At 45.6% G+C, this 21,026-nt stretch overlaps 1 protein-coding gene across 17 annotated transcripts in view; it reads right to left on the bottom strand.

Annotated features, from left to right (window-relative positions):
• NRXN3 (neurexin 3) overlaps positions 1-21,026 on the bottom strand; it is a 1,686,346-nt gene that overhangs the window by 1,593,535 nt on the left and 71,785 nt on the right. The window contains exon 2 of one of the 17 annotated variants that reach the window (XM_027120200.1): positions 10,324-10,338. The exons of the other annotated variants lie outside the window; for them this stretch is intronic. Within the exon in view, the coding sequence (XP_026976001.1) occupies positions 10,324-10,338 (15 nt within the window). The remainder of the gene's footprint in view (positions 1-10,323; positions 10,339-21,026) is intronic. 17 annotated transcript variants of the gene reach the window in all.

Raw genomic sequence — 21,026 nt, 5'->3', positions numbered from 1 at the left:
GCTAACTCCCCACCTTAGGCCATGAGGCCGGTACCTGCATTAGGCCCCCACCTAACAAGACAAGGGTTTTAGAAAAGTGCTCACAGCAGATGGACACTGTAAGAGATTAACAATAATAACTAGTAATAAAATAGAACAATTATATTGTGATAAAGTTATCTGAATGTGATGTCTTTCTCCCAAAATCTTACTGTACTGTGCTCACCCTTCTCGTGATGATGTGAGATGATGAGATGAAGTGAGGTGAATGATGTAGGCATTGTGACGTAGCATTTAGCTACGAATGACCCTCTGGTGATAGGTCAGAAGAAAGATTATCTACTTCGGGTGATCCCGGAGCATTGGTGATGTCAATGGTTGGACATCAGGATCAGATGATGTTGATGGGTGGGGATCCCGAGTGGAACAGAGCAGGATGGCACAAGATCTCATCATGCTACTCAGAAATGCACACAATTTAAAACTTAGGAAATTGTTCATTTCCTGAATTTTCCTTTTTTTTTTGGACCATGGTTGACTGTGGGCAATTAAAACCATGGAAAACAAAACTGCAGATAAGAGGGGACTACTGTACACCACATTTTGCTTAGAGAAGCCCTGGTTTTGAGCCCTGACTTTCCAGCCTACTACCAGCTCTCTGACCTTGGGCAACTCACACAGCCCCTCTAAGCCTCAGCTTTCCCACCCATAACTAGCAGGAATAATGACTCCAATTACATGAACAGGTTGCAGTGAGGCTGAAATGAGCCTGTAAATGTGGAAGCATTTTGTAAACAATAAAGTGCTATGTCATTCCTGTATTCACTCCAGAAATATTAATCGAGTGGCAATTCCTTACTGGTCCCTATGCTAGATCCTGGTATGAAAAACATTAAGTAGAGCCCCTATTCACAATGATATTACAACAGAAATTTTAAAAGAAGAGAAATACAGAGATCACAGTCCATTATAATCCCTGCTATTTACTAAAGGCCTCCTATGTGTCAGGTACCTGTGGCAGTGTCGGACGTATATGACCTCATTTAAGCCTGATGTAGACCCACTTAACAGACGAGGAAATCAAGGCTCAGAGAAGTTAATATCCCCAAGTCCACTCATAAGTAGTAGCGATGATTCGAACTCAGATTTCTCTGAATCCAAAGCCCTTTTCCTTCCCACAGCACCACCCATCCTTCCCCGATTATTTCTTCCTTCTCTGGTCTAACCACCCAAATCTATCACCCTATGTGACATGGGGGCAAATTTCAAGAAATTGGTGTGGAAAACTGATGGAAAGTGTTGAGCGTCCACAATATCTTCTGCTGGGCAGGATCTCCAGATCCATATTTCAGAGAAAGGATTATAAATTGGGGCAACATACCCAAAACTGAATTCCATAAAAATACAACACCCAGCAAGATGTGAATAGGAGTTGCTTGCCAAAAAAAAAAAAAAAAAAAGTGTGGTCAAATACATTTAGAAAACAGTGAGGTAAAGCAAGGTAATCAAGTATCTCTATGGCAAGACTTCAGAAAGCCACACCTACACTAAGGTACATTGTGAAGTCCAAGAGGGGATATAGTCTGCAGTTTTCCCAATGTTTTTGGAACATTGGACACTTTTTCTTCCGCAAAACACCTAGTAACATCTCACAGAACACAGTTTGAGAAAGGCTGGCTTTGAGGCTCTCAGAACAGCTGGGAAGCCTTTCAATTTATCACAAGCCTCTATCCTCACCCTTTTAGTTCTCATAGTGAGACTTTGTATCTGGTTCAGTTTGAAATAGCTAACATTTATCGACCACTTAACTACATGCCAGACACAGACTTAGGTGCTAGAGACTCAAAATAACTTCTGGGGATGCAGTTATAGTAAATCTAATAACCAAGAGAGTGTATAAACATGATAGGGCGGCCATATACAGCCATCTAGTATCACACTTCGCATTAATGGGGGATTTGGGGTTGACAGAGACTGCTTCAAAGTCTTTTGCTGGAGAAATCTTGCAGTGGTCCCCAGAGGATAAACAGCAACAATTAAGTGGAGAGAAATCTTTTAAGAACATTTTACCAAAACAGGCCAGCGGTCAGATTGACATCCCTGAGGGATGGGCTCCCTGCAAGGCATGTAGTGCACCAAAAAGACCATAAGCATTGAGCTTAAATCCCAACTTTGTTATCTATTACGTGACCTTGGATAAGTTATTTAAACTTCATCTGTGAGATGGGAATCATTACATCAATTTGAGTTGTCAAGAAGATCAAAAGAGGCAATTGTATATACAATGCCTAATGACCTGCCCGGCACCATGCTTAGTTCCATTTTTTTTGATTGGTAACATCCCGGAGTAACGTGTTAAGAAAGAGTCTGAGGCTGCATATGAGCTTAGAAAGAAAAGAGGGTCATGATTGATTTGCAGTTCCTGCCAGGGGCTTGAAAAGGAGGGGGTCATATATTGGCTCAAGTTAGCTGGAGAGTTTCAACAGAGTGCTTTCCCAAGGGTCCTTGCCCTGAGAAAAGGAGTTTCTAATGACCTGGGGAACCTCAGAAGAAAGCAAGTAGCCCTAACAGAGGCCTTCTCACTACTAGCACCTGTCAGCATTTCTGCTTTCCCTTATACCCTTCCCTTTCTTTCATTTTCAGGAAATAAACAAGGTTGATTTCTTGTCTTTGCAAAGCAAGGGTCTGTTGTGATGTGAAATTAGTACAGTATTTGCTCTGAACCTAAAATAATTTTTTTTTGAGCCTGAAAACCATGCATGTAGCCTAATTAGTACCAGTCCTATTTTAAAAGGCTCAACAAGATTCTGCAGACCCTACTAGAGGGAGCTCAGAAACCCAGGCAAGGAGGCATTCCACTGCCAGGAACTGCAGAGATCAAGCAAGCAGAGAGGGAGCCCCTAGAAGGAAATTTACATTTTCATATTGATAATATGCTTTTTCAGTTATAATTAATATTAATCGCCATTTTTATCTTGTAACGTCTGTGGTCAGTTAAAACTAATAAAAACATTAAAATTTGATTGTTCCAGAGAGAACAGACACATTGAATTTTAGAAGTGGAAGAGTGCTGGTATGTCAAACAGATCCGTCTCTTTTGGTTTACCAGTTCATTCCATCGACGTGTACTCATCGCATATATCCATGGCCAAGGGACCGTGCTAGGCACTGGGGTGATGGCTAGTGAACAAAACAGACACAGGTCTCGCACTCTTGGAACTAAAAGTCTGGGTGGGGAGATGGGCCACAAATAACCAGACAGACATTTAGCTATTTAATTATAATTATGATCAGTGGCATAAGGTTGTACAGGATCCTTTGATGCTCAGATGAGAGAGACAGACCCAAGACAGGGGAATTGACATGTCCACCCAGCTGGACAATGTTGAAGCTGAAACCAGAATTCAGGTCATCTGCATCCCAGTTCACAGTTGTTCTCACTGTGCCACAGCTGGGGGACCAGTGCCCTGAGAGGGGTTTGGGAGAAGAATCCAGTACTAAGAGTATGGTGGTGGCGGCTGGGACAGAGAAGCAAGTGGCCAAATATCTGCAGCTTTCACAGAACAAGAGTGTGAGCCTGGAGACTTCACTGTCTTCTCAGACACTCACTCATGCATCGCAGCAGTGGAAAATGGTTTCAGCTACCCTCCCGGGGGGGCCTGAACGCTAGAGCCTTCAACATTCAGGACAACAAAGAGGAGAGAGGAAAGCCTCCCCCAAAACCAATCAGAGAGGACAGAGAATGGGAAGTGTAGACCTACCACACAGACTGAGCTCTGAGCTATCTGCTGTACTTTGCTTGGGCATTAATCACACAAATCCCTTATAAATCTAGGGCCGTTATTAGACAACACTAATATCCCCCTTCGAGTAATCCAGACAAATACGTTGAGAGAAGGGGGAGCCCCAAGTGGCTGGAAAACAGACAGCTTTCATGTTTGCACGCATCCCCCAGCCCCCCACCCCCAGAGGTCTGCTCCCAATAGCACCTCTGGCTTCTGCCCCAATAGCTTCAGGCAAGGGGAGTGAACTGAAGGTCTGGATCCCTCCCCTCCCCAACTCTGCCACTGACCTAATTCTCCACAAGGGAGGATTTTTCCTTTTTGGTCCTGCTTGTTTGTAAATCACACACAGCTTAAGGGGGGCCTAGCTAGGAAGCAGGGAGAAGTGAAGACGCTTCGAACAGTGGCCCCGGCTGCTATTTCTTAGGGAGGTGGACCACTGGGAATTCTGTTAAGCTCAGAAGAGGGGTCGGGAGGTGGAGGGTAGAAGAAGGAAGGCCCACCATCAACATCATCCCAATTTTACAATCTTACTCTGCCCTTTACTGAACTAGAGATGCTTTATATTCTAAAATGACCCAACAGAACTCTGCCACGAGCCTTATGACTTTGGGTAGGTTTCTTAATTCATCTAGGTCACTGGTCTCTGTAAATGACACAGGATATTTTGACCCTGATGTTATGACCCCTCAAGCATGTTTTGGAACTGCTTTAAAAATAAATAAAAAATTGTCAGGAAAGAGACTGATTTTAGTTGTAGGAAGAAGATATGGTTCTATGAACTGCAAAAATTGACCTGGAAAAAAATTAGACCTGTCAGAAAAAAATCAACACAAAATGGAACTGACAGTGGCTAAAAATGCACATGGTAAAACGTCATTGACTGAAAAACTGAAGGAAGAATCAAACATTCTTGACAAAATTTAGACCAGCGAATCTGACGTGAGAAAATCAGATATAGTAGAAGTAACGACCACAAAAGAGTGGTCACAATGGTAGAAGCTATGTGGGCAAAATTAGATAGGCACACAAAAGAATAACTGATAGATGAATCAAATCTTCACTACAGAGGGCACGTGGAGCAGAACTGATCTTGTTAAAAATTATTCAGTGAAATAAAAATGAATTGGAAAATTAAAAAATGGTTTACCTATGCTGAAAAAAAATGGATTGAGGAATTACATGAGCCCTACATCATTTGCTTCTAAAAAACGCCCCCTTAATAAAACTGTTTTAGTGTTTGTATAATCCTGATTATATTGACATGGAGTTAAAAGTTCTCAGGGTCAAACTGCACAATCAAAACATCTTGATAAGTGCTGAAGAAAAGTAAGTTACATAATCTCAGGGGTCCTGTCCAGGTGCAATTTTTTCCGATAAAAAAATCAGAACAGAAAGTGAAGAAAACTATACAAATAGTTTACTCCTAGGAAGAAAAGAGCATGGGACCCAGCGATTCCCTGCAAGAATGGTTCTCACACTAATACATTTTATATATTCATACTTCAAGCAATTTAAAGCAATTTTAGAAACTAACAATGGATAATTATATTATAATTTTTCCAAGAAAGAACAAAAACCTGAAAATGACACTTTGTATTACTATAGTTTTTTAAAAAGGCATTTTAACACCCCAAAAATAAAAGGGCATAATTTCAGAATTTTAAAAAAACCTGAATATGTCTTTACAATAAACTTCTACATTATGTTTATTTTTCTCGTTCTCCTGAAGAATTATAAAATTTCATTCTAGTTCTTTTGAGTGTCTTTTGTACCACTGGGCAGAGGGCAGATGGGTAGTCTTTCTGCAGTTCAGCCTTCTCATTTGTAAAATGGTAACAAAAGATAAAGCTACTCACACAGAGCCTAAAACACTAGTAAGTGTTCAATAAATGTTAGCCTAAAACCCAGGAAGCAGAAGCCATTTAGGATCAAGCTGATTCCCAGCCTCAGATTATACCCCTACTACTCCAAGCTGAAAATTCTTTAGATGTTCTGGAATATAAATGCCCCTGGTACACTATAAAACTCTTAGAAGAAAACATACGCAGAACACTTTATGACATAAATCACATCAAGATCCTTTTTGACCCACCTCCTAGAGAAATGGAAATAAAAACAAAAATAAACAAATGGGACCTAATGAAACTTAAAAGCTTTTGCACAGCAAAGGAAAACATAAACAAGACGAATAGACAACCCTCAGAATGGGAGAAACTATTTGCAAATGAAGCAACTGACAAAGGATTAATCTCCAAAATTTACAAGCAGCTCATGCAGCTCAATAACAAAAAAACAAACAACCCAATCCAAAAATGGACAGAAGACCTAAACAGACATTTCTCCAAAGAAGATATACAGATTGCCAACAAACACATGAAAGAATGCTCAACATCATTAATCATTAGAGAAATGCAAATCAAAACTACAATGAGATATCATCTCACACCAGTCAGAACGGCCATCATCAAAAAATCTAGAAACAATAAATGCTGGAGAGGGTGTGGTGAAAAGGGAACCCTCTTGCACTGCTGGTGGGAATGTAAATTGATACAGCCACTATGGAGAACAGTATGGAGGTTCCTTAAAAAACTAAAAATAGAACTCCCATATGACCCAGCAATCCCACTACTGGGCATATACCCTGAGAAAACCATAATTCAAAAAGAGTCACGTGGCTTCCCTGGTGGCGCAGTGGTTGAGAGTCCGCCTGCCGATGCAGGGGACGTGGGTTCGTTCCCCGGTCCGGGAGGATCCCACATGCCGCGGAGCGGCTGGGCCCGTGAGCCATGACCGCTGAGCCTGCGCGTCCGGAGCCTGTGCTCCGCAATGCGAGAGACCACAACAGTGAGAGGCCCGCGAACCGCAAAAAAAAAAAAAAAAAAGGGCTCTGAAAAACCTAGGGGCAGGACAGGTATAAAGATGCAGACGTAGAGAATGGACTTGAGGACACGGGGAGGGGGAAGGGTAAACGGACAAAGTGAGAGAGTGGCATGGACGTATATACACTACCAAATAAAATGGATGGCTAACGGGAAGCAGCTGCATGGCACGGGGAGATCAGCTCGGTGCTTTGTGACCACCTAGAGGGGTGGGACAGGGAGGGTGGGAGGGGGATGCAGGAGGGAGGAGATATGGGGATGTATGTATATCTGATTCACTTTGTTATAGAGCAGAAACTAACACACCATTGTAAAGCAATTATACTCCAATAAAGATGTTAAAAATAAATAATAAATAAATGCCCCTGTTAACAACAGCTAAAAAGTGTGGATTGATCAGGGCAACCCCCTCTACCTCTTCACCTACCAAGAAAACACATGTGGCAAGAGGGAGGACCTGGGAGGGCAGGGAGCAAGAATGTAAGTGCCAGGAGGAAAGGGCAGCTATTGGAAATGCATGAGCTGATCTCTGGGCTGTGGGTGGGACTCACGCTATATGGCTCTTAGAGGAACAAGTCTCTCTAGGTTGGCGGCAAATGACACTGACTGTGGCTTTCTTGTTCCAGCAGCCTTTCATCTTCACCTTCTCCACGCAGAGCTTCCTTTAGAGAGAGATTCTATTCCCAAATCCTCCCCGGTAGGATTCTGCACTCTGGGTGGAGATGTCCAGGTTTATGCTCACTTAGCAGACAAGATTTGCTCTCCTGCTGCTGTCACACTGAAGGCTTCCCTCCCCAGCCCCAGACAGTTCTTTTTTTTTTTTTGCGGTACGCGGGCCTCTCACTGTTGTGGCCTCTCCCGTTGCGGAGCACAGGCTCCGGACGCGCAGGCTCAGCGGCCACGGCTCACGGGCCCAGCCGCTCCACGGCATGCGGGATCCTCCCAGACCAGGGCACGAACCCGTGTGTCCGCTGCATCAGCAGGCGGACTCCCCACCACTGAGCCACCAGGGAGGCCCCCCCCCAGACAGTTCTTTACCCATCCACCCGTCCATCTGTATTACCCATCAACCATATCCCAAATAAATACATAAAAGTAAAAGACATAGTTCCTGCCGCGACTATTAGACTGATCAACCTTGTCCTTAAACTGAACAGGTGACAATGCACGTACGCAGCCCCTCTCCATTGCTTTCCCTCTGTTCCTCATCTTTAGATGTCACTCCTCAGAGGAGTGACACCCCTTTTCTCATTAGATCTCCCCTCACCCTGCTCTTTCCATCTGCAGCACTCATCACCAGTGCAATTATACATTTATTGGTTTACGTTTTCCATAGCTCTAATTTGTAAGCTCCATGAAGACAGGCGGCACAGCTGTTTTGATCACCATGGATTGTGCTTGGCAATCAATGTTCTTCTGAATCAATTGAGTCTCTTTTCTCGGCGTGATGTAGAGGAATGGATGTTAGAATGAGAGTGAGGACTCCTGGGCCCTAGCCCCAGTCCCCTGGCCACTGGCTAGCTGAGTGGCCTATTGTAAGTTACCTTGCTTCTTTAAGTCACAGTTTCATGAAAGAAGGTTGGATTGTGATGTTCAAGATGGGGGAGGGTGATAAAAATGTATGTGCTGGGGTTGGATATGCAAATCGTAACAATATTCATTTTACAACTTAATACAAGCAAAAGGTTTCCACCAAAGCTTGACCAAGGCCTCTTGGGTAGTGGGACTATGCTAACAACAACAATAAAATGACTTGGAGACCGTGGGTTATAAAAGACTGAGAAAACATGGGATTCCAGTTCAAGTACTTCATGGTTCATTTACAGCCCATGGGATGAAATAAGACACCAAGGATAAAGGCTCAGCGAGAGGTAGGAGGGGGAATTCCAGGACAGTTTTTATGTCCCTCTTTGCAACATGTGCCTGATTTGGGATCAAAGTCAGTCATATGCAGGAGAGGGAGAAGTCAGGAGACAGGTTAGTGAAGAGAAGAAAGGCAGTGCCCCTGCATGCTAGAGGCACCCCAGTTGCGCCAGCAGAGCATGGAACTGGGTCTTCAATGGCCACAGAAGCCACCGTTCAGTGCCAGATTGAAGAGCAGACAGAGTGAGGCGATAAGAACTCAAACTCCAGATCATCCAACTGCCCAGACTCATGTCTTAGGCAGATAGATTGCTTTCTCTTTTCAACCTTGTTCCCTGTTTTAGAAAACCAGAAAAACAATAGAACCTCCCTGGTGAGAGTGACTGGGAACATCAAAGGAAGTCACATTTGAAAGCACTTAGCTCAGTGCCTGGCACACAGAAAGCACTTCATGAGAATTAGTTCATCATCACCATTGTTATTAAATTTAGTCAATCAGATAGACAGCTGATAAATGATAGGCTCTCCATGATACTACAATGGCATCACTGAGGCCATACTCAGTGAGAATGACTAGAACTGGGCATAAAGCTAAACTCAGCCCTAAATCCACGGACTTCACCTGTGATCCTTGGCCGGGAGACTCAGGCTAGGAGAGCCGGCCTGAGCACTGGGTCCAGAAAAAGCCCTGGACCTCCTGCAATTCCTTGGAGCGTCTTAATCACACCCCTGACCTTCACAGAGTCTTTGCTCTGCCAGGCGTGAAGAGGGACTCCTGAAAGCACAGAGACCACGGTTATGTTATCCTTCTCCTTTCAAAGCATCCATCACTTGATTATTGCTTTTGGCTAATTAAGCAGCATGAAGGCATGACTGTCTTGTTCATCACTCTACCCCCAATGCTTCTCCTGACACACAGTGGGCCCTCAGTCAGTGTGTCACGTTGTAGGGGGTGGGAGAGGTACTTTCGAATAACATCCCTGGGTTTCTGTAAGAGATTTCATGTGAGCATGCATGCTCACGTATGCTCCATTTCTTGGTTCTCATCACATGCCAGCTGGGCCCCTAACACCTCAATTTCTTCTGCTCTGAAAAATGTTAGGAGGCGTTCCCCTCCTCCCTAGGCTCCCCATCCTGACTTACGCTGGATAAGCAACTTCAGATTGCTGAACAGCAATACACAACACAGCTGGGCGAAAATTCCTGTGTCCTGAAATTCCTGGAAAACCATGATGCACAGCGAGCATTTGGAGCATGGACACACACACGATCCCCACCCCGGGGCCCAGAGAGTCGGAGACGGGAGGAAGGCAGCAAGCAGGCAACCAGAACCGAGCCTTGATTTCCTTAAGAAAGTATTTTGCTTCCTTTCCAAGCGCCCCACCCTGGGCAGAGGTAGAGAAACCACAGTGAGTTAATTACCAGTACTTAGATCCCTGGCTGTTGAGCCAGGGGCTTCCAGCACCTCCAGTTTAGGGGATCTTGCTCTTTCAGCTCACAGGAGCCAGAGTGAGAGGAATCTCTTCCCCAAGCCCAGGAGAAGGTGTGTGGCTTTGAGCTGTGTGTCACCACTGGTATCCTGAGAGTTCAATATGCCCAATTCCAAGAAAAATGTAACTAAAGCATTTTATGCTGAGCTCACATGGTCCCAAAGAAACACGAAGTACAAATCAGAACACCAGCTGGCTGATCTTGGGCAAATCACTGCACTCTTCTGGGTGTGTTTCTTTCAGATCTTTGAGCTCTTGATTCCCATGAGCTTCTAACATTCTAGGAGCCAGAAATTCTATCATGTCCATGAGTAGAACATCCAAAACCCTCAGGTTCATCATCTCTATATGAGACTTAAATTTCCATTTGTAGAAATTTTCTCAAATGGACAGATCTCACTAAATTGAAGGCAGAAGAAAGACCAACGTGAGTAGTTTTTAAAACTAAATTACGTAATCTTTCAATGCTGTTTTATTATATTCAAATGCATGCCCCAACTTCAACCAGGTTGAGAAGGTATATTTTTTCATTCATTGCCCGGTAAAGAATTTTAAGGAACTTTTTTTTGTTCCTAGTTTCCTTCTATATTTCTGGTAATCTGTTTTAATCTATCTTGTGGATTCCTTTTCCTCTACTATCCTAAATATTAACGTTCTGGAAGGTTCTGAGTTTAGCTTCCTTCTCCTCTCAGTTAGATTCCTTGCCTGGACAACCTCATTCCTGTGCCAGCCTTCCCTCACCCCTACAATAACAACCCTGACATCTGCCCAGCCCCATCCTCCTCCCTCGCACAACCATTGCCCCCACCTGCCTCTGAACATCTCCCTGCAGGTATCCTACAGGTTCTGAAGAGAAGGTGGGAGGGATATGGACAAACCAAAATGTATTATTACCCCTCTCCCACCTTCACCCCAAATCTGCTCCTCCCACTGACTTTCCTAGCTATACCCACAACCAAAAGAGCATATGATCAAAGTTCCTCTTTCCCCTTTTCAATCATCAGCATCATCGTTAATAATAATTAGTAATAATGGCTAACATTCACGGAATGCTTACTGTGTGCCAAGCATTGTTCTAAGTATTCTATGTCTGATATCTCACTGAAGCCTGAAAGCAATCTGAAATGGTGGGCACTATTATTACAGCTATTTCACAAATATTTAAGTTGAAACACAGAGAAGTGAAGTCCTTTGCCCAAGTTTACACAACTAGTATGTGTCAGAGCCAGGTAGCCTGAGTCCAAACCCACTAAAGGTCATTGCTTTCCAATTATTAAGTGCCTCTTCTTAACATCTCTGCAGTTGGCCCTTCTTCCATCACTACTCCCCCAGTACTGCCTCTTCTCTCACCAAAACCACACAGTAGCCTCTACCTGGCCCCCCTGCTTTCTGCCTTCCAGTTGCCAATCAATCCCTCATGCAAACCGCCCCAGAGCCATCTTTCTAAAATTCAAATCCTACGGTCAAGTCCTTACAAACATTTAAGACCGGCGCTACCTAAGCACTCTTCATATTCCTCTTCCATGGGCCTCAGCCCTTTAATCCAGCCACATTAACTATTGCAAACTACTGGCAAGAGTAGCCCGCTGCTTCATAGGGCTTCCCTGAGGGCCCTTTCCTCCCAGTCTGCTAGTTAAAGCTTCCAAGTCCAGCCTAAGATTTTCCACTGTAAGATGTCCTCCAACCCCTGGCTCCCAGCCTAAGCACACACCCTCATACCCCAAGCAGGTGGAACATCCCCTTTTGAGCTACTCCACAAACATTCCACCTGGTATTTTAGCAACTCTAATATGTACAACACCTCTTTGCCTGACAGCCTTCCCAACTAGTCCATAAGATCCTCAAGGGTAGACGACAGGCACTCACTCAGTGAATGTCAGAAAATGCACTTATTCCAGTAAACAGATGGTCTATTTCAACAAATAGATGATTATACATCAAGGACTGCTTTGCAAATGCTTGAACATACTTCAAAGACTTTGTTCTCTTACACAGTCCAAAGTTGCCTCAGCAAACACTATGATTTTTTTATGCTGAGAAAAGCTCTGAGATAGTAGATATTATCAATAATTCCAAACAGTGAGGCCTCTGAAAGAGGAAGGTGTGACTGGAGTAACTTCCCGTGGGACCCTCCAAAGCCCCCTGGCCAGGTCAACCAAGACCACCACACACAGAGCTGAAGACAGAGCAGAGGAGCCCAACACACATCCCACTGGCATCCAGAACACTTTGGGCAACAGCCTCCACCTGAAACCTGCGAGCCTGGGGGTCGAGTGACTATAACCAATTAGAGATAAATGTAGATTTGAGTGTTGATCTGTGACCTCCAAAGCTTTCTGAACCAACTCCCCATTAGGAAAAATAATGTTACCATGTTCTCCTGAGAGATGTATATTTATTTATAAATAATTTGCATATAAGTTAACTATACATTTTAATTGTTTCCTTCCTATATCCCCCCAAGTGGTCTTTGCATGTGCCCCTTTTTGAAGGCCACTGATCTGGAGAATAATCTTTCCACATCCCTGAACTGCAGAGGACGTACGTGATCAAACATAAGGGTAGGCCTGGCCGCTGAGACCCCCAGAACCATGGAGTCCCTGGTTTGAAGGCACGTACACACCAGCACACATTTCTGACAGGTGTCACTCCAGCACCTACTGCACCCCTCCCAGCAACAGGACTTGGCAAAGCTGTGCATTCAATGGCCCAACAGCTCTAAGCATCAGAAATCCTCCTCTGTAGCTCTGATCCCTTCAACCCTCGAGTCTGATATCCACTCCCTCCTCTACAGGGCAGCTCTTCCGATATCCGAGGACAATTATCTTGTCCCCAGTGAGCCTCCTCTTCTCCAGGGAATCCACACAAGCTAATGGGGCCTCTCCATCTCCAGTGACAACAACGTGCTTGCCTCAAACAGCCATTCCACAAGCATTTACATGGTCCCAGGCTGGCTGCGGTCTATGATTGTTACAGGAAACCACTGGCTCATAAACAAACACAAAAAAGTCTTGCTAGTTCATCTTCAACTAGATCAAGCCAAGTGGAACGTACATGTGTTTGACACAGATTCTGTGAAAACTGCCCCACAGCAAACACGTCACTTTTCCTATTAAAAGAAGGTATTTCCAGTGGTGGCCCATGCCACTGTGGTCCAAGTCATGGCTGTAATCAATGTATTAAACAGACATTATTGAGCTCACATTCTTGATGGGAACCTGCATCCATCCATCACACGTTAGAGACCACATGCACAGACACGCATACAAAACGTGAAATGCATGCACACACATCCACACGGAGTGTGCTTTATTAAGGCAACAAACATTTATTGAGCACCTGCTTTCTGTCAGATACCAGAGACATGCCATTTAGCATACAAGCCTGGAACATTCATTAACAAAGGGAAACAGAGTCTTCCCATGGTTTCATGTCTTACAGGTCTCAAAGAGAGTTCCTCCTCGCATACACTCCTGCAGAAGGAATCAGGAAACCCAGCTGAGCTACTGCAACTTGCATTAAGGTTGTGAAAGCCAAAGGGAGCCATGAGACACATCAAAACGTAGCCCACTGGTTATATATTCTACACAAGGAAAAAATAGCTCCAATCCAAATTAACACAAGGCTGAAAACAACATCAGGATGAGCAAACAACAAAGTTCCCACGGCAACTAAAACCCAATCATCTTCCCACGTGGCAATTACCACATGACTATATGAGATGGTCATGCCCATTTCCCTGCACAGGAACGCAGCACATAGAACCTGGCTGGACAACGGGACTGCACAGAAGTCGGTGACTCTGAGTATATTTTAATGCTTGGACTCAAAAGGATGGCTGTGGGCTTTGCTCTTAAAAGTAAACTATTTTAAACCATGAATTATGAGACAAATTCTCCTTTCTTTGCTGCAGTGTCAGTAAAATGACTGTCAATGGGGAGGTGGCTGAGAGCCAAGAATAGCTTCATCCCTTTTAGGGTGCAGGAGGGCATTTGCTTGGCAGGTTTCCAGTCCATGCCAGTGTGGGAGCAACATCTTCTAGCCCTGCCTAATCCTCTCCCTGGGAGACTTCTTCCCAACAGTGCCAAAAACATGGGATACCCAAGGCAACCTGGCAGAGTAGGAAGCATTTTTGAATAGGGCATATGCTTCCAAGGCCAGTTGCCAGGAATAGCTACTCAATACTTCTTCATTTCATACCCTTATCTTTTTTTTAAAGCATCATACTAGGCTTTTTAGCAAAATCTTGATGTCTGTTGGGGTGTCTGACCCTGGCTGCCACGATGGATTTGTAAAGCAAGTCCAATTCAATTCCATTTTCCTCTACTCCATAGCATTCTAGGACTTCTCATCTTATTGCTTATTGCCATTAGAGGTTTCCAGGGGGCACCTTGGAAATTCAGAGATGCTGAAAAGCTGGCTGAATATGGAGGAAGATGGGACATCTTAGGGGGAGGAAATGAGGCACAGATAATAGAACCAGAGAAATGGGGCTAACCATGAATCTTTCAGAGTGAAGCTCCCTAGGAACAAAATGACTGGAGCATGAATCACCTGCTTACATCAGAATCTCTTCCCACATCAATCCCTCCCATGTTGTTTAAGATTAATCAGAAGCAGTCAATTCTAAATAACTCAGCGGTGTGTATACCGTTAGTGCTATATTAGAGAATCCCTTAAGAATTTTACTTTGCACAAGGGTTCATTCCTACAAAGCATCATCCAGAAATGTTATGACCTACCCATCCCCCTCACCCACATGGCCCATGGCAAAGGTCAGACTGCTTTAATTAGAATGAGGACCAGTGAGGAAGTGTCTGAGAAGCAGACCTTGGCCTCATGTAGGAAGGGCTCCCTGATGCTCAGTATAATCAGAGATACATCAGGATGCCTTGAAAAGTACCAAGCCTCTGCCATTGCAGTTGACTAGGGGATTTTGGGGGGGTGGGGGTGGGGCAGAGATGTCATACAGTGGAGAAGAGGATAGGAAATGAATAGTTAGAATAGACCCAATGACCTTTGAAGTCCCCTCTGGTAATGTACAGCATGGTGACTATATTACTGATAATACTGTATTGCATGTTTAAAAGTTGCTAAGAGAACTGATCTTAAAAGTTCTCATCACAAGAAAAAAAACTGTGTAACCATGTATGGTGGTGGACATTAACTGGCCTCACTGTGGCGACCGTTTTGCAATATAGACGAATATCGAATTTGTATATTACGCTACCCACCTGAAACTAATATGTCAATTATGCCTCAATTTTTTAAAAAAGACCCCTCCAAACATATTATCCCATGATTTTTTTTTTTTGCGGTACACGGGCCTCTCACTGTTGCGGCCTCTCCCGTTGCGGAGCACAGGCTCCGGATGCGCAGGCTCAGCGGCCATGGCTCACGGGCCCAGCCGCTCTGCAGCCATGTGGGATCTTCCCGGGCCGGGGCACGAACCCACGTCCTCTGCATCGGCAGGCGGACTCTCAACCACTGCGCCACCAGGGAAGCCCTATCCCATGATTCTTAACATGCACCTTGGTTTTCAGTACATTACACAAGCAAAGCCATGGCTAGAAGGTGATAAAAATGTCTTACTGTCCTCTACATGGGTCACAGGATCTGTGCTTCATCCCTCACAGAGGATTTCTCCCACAGCATCAGAGTCCCCCCGCATTTCAGTGTGTCTCCTTAAAAGAAGGACTCACAGCACATTGCCTCAGCCTAAACTCCAGCCTTGTCTTTCCTGACCTAGATCAAACAAATATGCTGGGGAATGATCATTAGTCTTTCAGAATCCGAAGGGTGAGAGGCTTAACACCCTCAGGCGCACTCTTCCTCATTCCCTCAGCCCTCCAAGGCTAACCATGTGAGACCCTTCTGGAGAGGAAAGAAGGCTGAGAGAATGAGGAGGAACGAAGAGACCGTGAGTGTTTGGTGAGCCCTTTCCCACTGTTTGAATCACAGAGAAGTGATTTCAGCCTTCTCATCCCTCCTTGCAATGGGGTACTCGTTTTTATTTGAAAGCAACGTATTGAGTATACAAGCTGTACACTCTCTCGCTGCACTTTTTCTATTCCAGTCATACCTGGAGGAGAGGTTATAGAATTGCCTGGAACGCCCTGCCTGCCAGAGTGGAGACACCAGCCCTAACACTGCCGACAACCATGGGACTATCAAGACCCTGGCCCCCAAAGGCTTTGCACCAGCAAACAGGACCACTTCAGGAGAACCAAATCCACAGGCGAGAGGCCAAAATGTCAGAAAAGGGTTGGATGCATAGAGTCTCATGGAGAAACTTGAAGGAAAAGCTCCCCAGAGCCGTCTTCTTAGGTACAAAGATACCGAAATTAAATAAGAGCCTTGGTAAAACCGAAAGGATCTTAAATGCATTTCACAGCTTAAACCGGGAGTTCCTGTTGCCTACAGCTTGTGTCCCCGCCTTTCTTTCATCCCCACCCTCTTTGGGACCTTGCACACCCTTCCAGAGAACTGCATTTCCTCCTTGAAGAGCTGAGAGCTTTCACAATTTTTAGGCCCACATGCAAAGTAAATTTTTTCACAGAGTGGAGCTGGGTAGTTTGGCTGGATGACTATGAGATCAATTTGTTTTGAAAAGCTGCTGGTACTGGTTCCTGGATATTAAAAAAAAAATTTTTTTTAACTTTATAAAATACATTACGTAGGAATATTGTGGAGAGCAGTGGAGGTTTGAGAGCAGATATAGATGATGACACATTTAAAGGGGCCCCATATTGCTTTCATTTTATTTTCAATTAATTAATTAATTATTTTTGGCCGTGTTAGGTCTTTGTTGTTGCGCGCGGGCTTTCTCTAGTTGAGACGAGCGGGGGCTACTCTTCGTTGCGGTGCGCAGGCTTCTCATCGCGGTGGCTTCTCTTGTTGTGGAGCACGGGCTCTAGGTGCGCGGGCTCAGTAGCTGTGGCACACGGGCTCTAGAGTGCAGGCTCAGTGGTTGTGGCGCAGGGGCTTAGCTGCTCTGTGGCATGTGGGATCTTCCCAGACTAGGGCTTGAACCCCTGTCCCCTGCATTGGCAGGCGGATTCTTAACCACTGCGCCACCAGGGAAGCCCCCATATTGCTTTTAAATAGGTCACCCAAAGACATCAGTTTTTGGAGAACAACAGCTGTAATGACAACCCAGTGGCGCTGTCAGTTCCCACACAGATCACGGAGACAGGCCCGTAGAGCCACGCTTTGTCCCTCTCCTCTGTCATCCACAGCCTGTCACCTATAACACAGCCACTCAGTGAGCCACGGCAAACCAAGCATCCCGACTTCAGCTGGGAAACCTCAGGAGGGACCAGGATGCTCCCTCTGTTTAAACACCAACTGGTTCCTCTAAATCTACAGCAAACATTTCTAAACACACCCTCGTTACCCACTGTATACCCTAGATGTCCCCCGCTCCCACCACAGCTCCCCAAACAACATTCCTACAGGCCTTCATCCTCCCACACTCCCTCTCCATGGCTCTTCCTGCCCTGTTGGTTATGAAGTGAGGGGAAATGCGTCTGTGATGAAGGGTCATCGGTCACTGGGGAATCACTCATACACCCAGAGCAACATTGCTGTCACTGGGCAGCAACAAGCCTTCTTAACAGAGGCAGATCCACAGAGGTGGGGAGGAGAAGCTTATGATACTGGGCATTCCTTAAGAAAAAAATCACCAATACAGTATTAGGCATGGGGCCTTGAAGGGACCCATGCAAGTGAAGATATATGAAAGGTTTAGTTTTGTGGCAAATCCACCTCTGTAATAATCTCCCTCCCACACACACAAAAGAGAAGAGAAGAATAAACAGAGAGAAAGGGAGTTTGGTTTTGTTATCTGGGAAGAGAGTCAGCAGGAGAGCAAGAAGTGTGAAAGGTTAATCCAGGAGCTCCACCTTTTACCACCAACCCTGGCTGGGCTGCTGGACACTTCCTGGTACCTGGGAAACTAAAGGTAAGTCTGAAGAGGTCGTGCTGTCCAGCGATGCTCCAGTGTAGGGAAGCCGTGCTCCAACTCCCTCGGGACCCACAGGTCCATTCTTAGGCACTTCATTTCAAACCAGGGTCTTGAGGGTGGGAGTTGAATACTCATTCATTCATTCTCTCTCATTCTCTCACATCCTCTCTTTCTCTCTCCTGGGACTGACCAAGCTGATAACCTCCTGCACCAGGAGTCTGACATTTTGCTTATCATCAGCAACCAGGGAGGCAATGACTGCTCCATTTCACGATGGAGACACAGGCCATTTATGTTCATGAAGGGAGCCTAGAAGCAGAAATAAAATGCTGTGTTGAGGATCTGGGCTCTCAGGTCCCAGAGACACCTGCCAAATAGGCAGCATCCAAGCTTGCCCTCATGCTGTCTACCCACAAGTCCCACGGCACCTTGCGTCTGGGGCTCCTCACTTGTTCAGTGGGATGGTAAGGCCTGTCCTACCTACCTCATCGGGATGCTGTGGGGACCAGAACATCCCATTTGCAGGCAAAGAGTCCTGAATACAGTCCAAAGGGCACCACCATTGTCAGCGACCCATGCTCTTAGGCAGGGGCAAAATGGTGATGGGACTGGATTCTATACTTTCCTGAAATTCCCCTCCTTTTCTCTCTGCCACTTCTCAAACTGGGATGAAGGAAAATGGCAGAGGTGGGGGTAGCTCAACGGGTTTCTATGAAACCAAATCGACACATAATTTGTTCTTACACCCACCAGGCGGCTAACAGCCCAGAGTCAGGATTCATTCTCTCCCAGAGACTATACTGATAATTTTATATGTCTGATCTCATTTCATGCTCTCAACGACTCCCTAACGTATGACTTCTTGTTATCCCTGCTTTGCTGCGAGGCAGGACAGCACAGTGGTTAAGAGTGTGCACTGTAAAGCCAGACTGTCTGGATACAAACTCCAGCCCTGCCTCTTCTGAGCTGTGTGGCCTTGGGGGAATTACTTACCCTTTGTCCCTCAGCTTCCTTATCTACAAAATTAGAATAATGACAGCGTGTCAAGAGTGGTTCTGAGTGTTACAAGGGCTAATACAGAGCAGTCATGGAGTGAGTGCCCCGTGACTGTTAGCTGCTATTATTATTATTGTTGTTATTATTACTGTTAGATGCTATTATTATTATTATCGTTGTTGTTATTATTACTGATAAGGATGCTGAAGCTTCCAGAACCTTCTCCAAAGACAGACAACGTGTAAGTGGACAAGCCTAGATTTAAGTCCAGATCTTTTTCACTCCAGAAGCCATGTTCTTAACCACCAAACCTTGTTCAAGTTTTCAATTTCTCTGCTCCTCAGTTTCCTCATCTGTAAAACAGGGCTAGTTAATGATATCAACTGCATAGAAGCGCTGTGAGGATTAGATGAGACAATGCACCTCGGATGTCAGGCACATGGTGGTACTCAATCATAGCAATAATAACATCATTATTATTTTTGTCTAAGAAGGGTACCTGACCTTCAGAGCCCTGCCCCTAAGCCTCTCTCACTCCAGTTCCACCTCTGGGGCCTCACTGTTCTGGACTCACAGCAGAGCCAGTGACTCCAGGGCAATAGGAGTCATCATGGGGGAGGGCACGTTAGTTCCATCCCCCAAGCACAGCCCACACCCCACCTCTTCTGCCCTGTGATGGAGGAAGAATACCTAGCTGAGGGCAGCTGCTCCAGGAACTGGAAACCTCTCCCGGACAGCCTGCAAAGAGAGATAGGGGACTCGATGATTAGCCCCCCAGCGCTGGGCCTGTGGTGTCTCATTACCAAATGCAAATGCAAGTTCACTGCTACTGGAAGGGTTCTGGCAGAATGCCTGCCCGACCCTCAGCGGCTGAATATGGACCAAAGCATTACACAAGGCCCACCTACTTTGCAGCCAGCAGCTGGTGTGCAGGCTATGCGAAGGGAGAAGGCTGCTCTCACCCCACTGAAGGGGGGACTAGGAAGAAGGGTCTTATTTCTTTAAAGGAGGCAGAGATGCTATTGTGGAGGGGGAGGGGGGGCAGTAAAAAAATTGCTCTTCCCTCGCAGTTAAAAGAGGGATAATTGGAGCAAGTGGCAGGCGGCTGCTCTGCCATTTAGCATACAGCATACCCAGGAAATCTCACTGGGTAATCAGAAAGAGAGGAGGAGAAAGGAGCAATCAGACCCCTATTCAGGCTCGTTTAGCGACAGCCCCTGCTGGCTGGCTGGCTGGCTGGCTGGGCCGGTGGAGAGCTGGGCTGGTCCTAAAGCCCGAATACCAGGTGGGAAATCAAGTCTCAGAAGCAGCAGTCCTCCCTGCTTCTGTGCTTCTGTCTCTCCACACCAGGGGGAAGGATTCTGAAAGGAGCTAGCCTTTACTCCTGATTACATACTACTGCCTGCCCCCTCCTAGGCCATTCAGGGTTGACTTAGATTAGGAACAAAGCCACGTTCGTATTCCGGCAGGAGGTGCAAGGGGGAGGCGGTGGGGAAATGACTGTATTTTTTACGCAAGTGCCCCAAACAGGAGGATCCAGCTGGGGCAATCATCCATACCTCAACTATAGCATCAATGTCTTTGGCTCTTGGTAAAGCCTCCGGGGCAAGCACCTTCTCTTGGAACACCTTTCTGTCCTAGTTCTGGGTTTGAGAAATGGGGGAAGAGAGGCAAGATTCTCAGTAAAAAGAAAACGAATTGAAATTCACTTTCAGGAAGGCATACCAAGGCTATGCAGTCGTGTGTTGAGCCATCAGTCAAACCAACCTGAGTAGGATGTCAGCTTCAGACAGCAGGAGGGATGGGGGATGGGAGGCTAGTGGGTACCACACAACCGCGTGCTTGTAATAAGACTGGCCACTATCACCCACACCCACAACCGTACTTCACTGTAGGATCCCAACACCTGAAAACTTAACAGCTGAGACTCAAAGCAAGCAGCTTTTTGGTCTGGGCACCTGCCCAAGTCAGCAGGAAAAGATAGCAGACAATGAACCAACTTTTTCTTTTTTTGCCAGCTGAAGAGGACCTCATGTCTCTTCACTGAATTAACCTAAAAACGTGGACA

This window comes from Aethalodelphis obliquidens, unplaced genomic scaffold, assembly GCF_003676395.1.
Source record: "Aethalodelphis obliquidens isolate GAN/ISIS:26980383/991018 unplaced genomic scaffold, ASM367639v1 scaffold21, whole genome shotgun sequence".
Lineage (NCBI taxonomy): Eukaryota > Metazoa > Chordata > Mammalia > Artiodactyla > Delphinidae > Aethalodelphis > Aethalodelphis obliquidens.
Note: the sequence above shows the minus strand (reverse complement) of the source record. Positions and strands in the feature narration are given on the sequence as shown.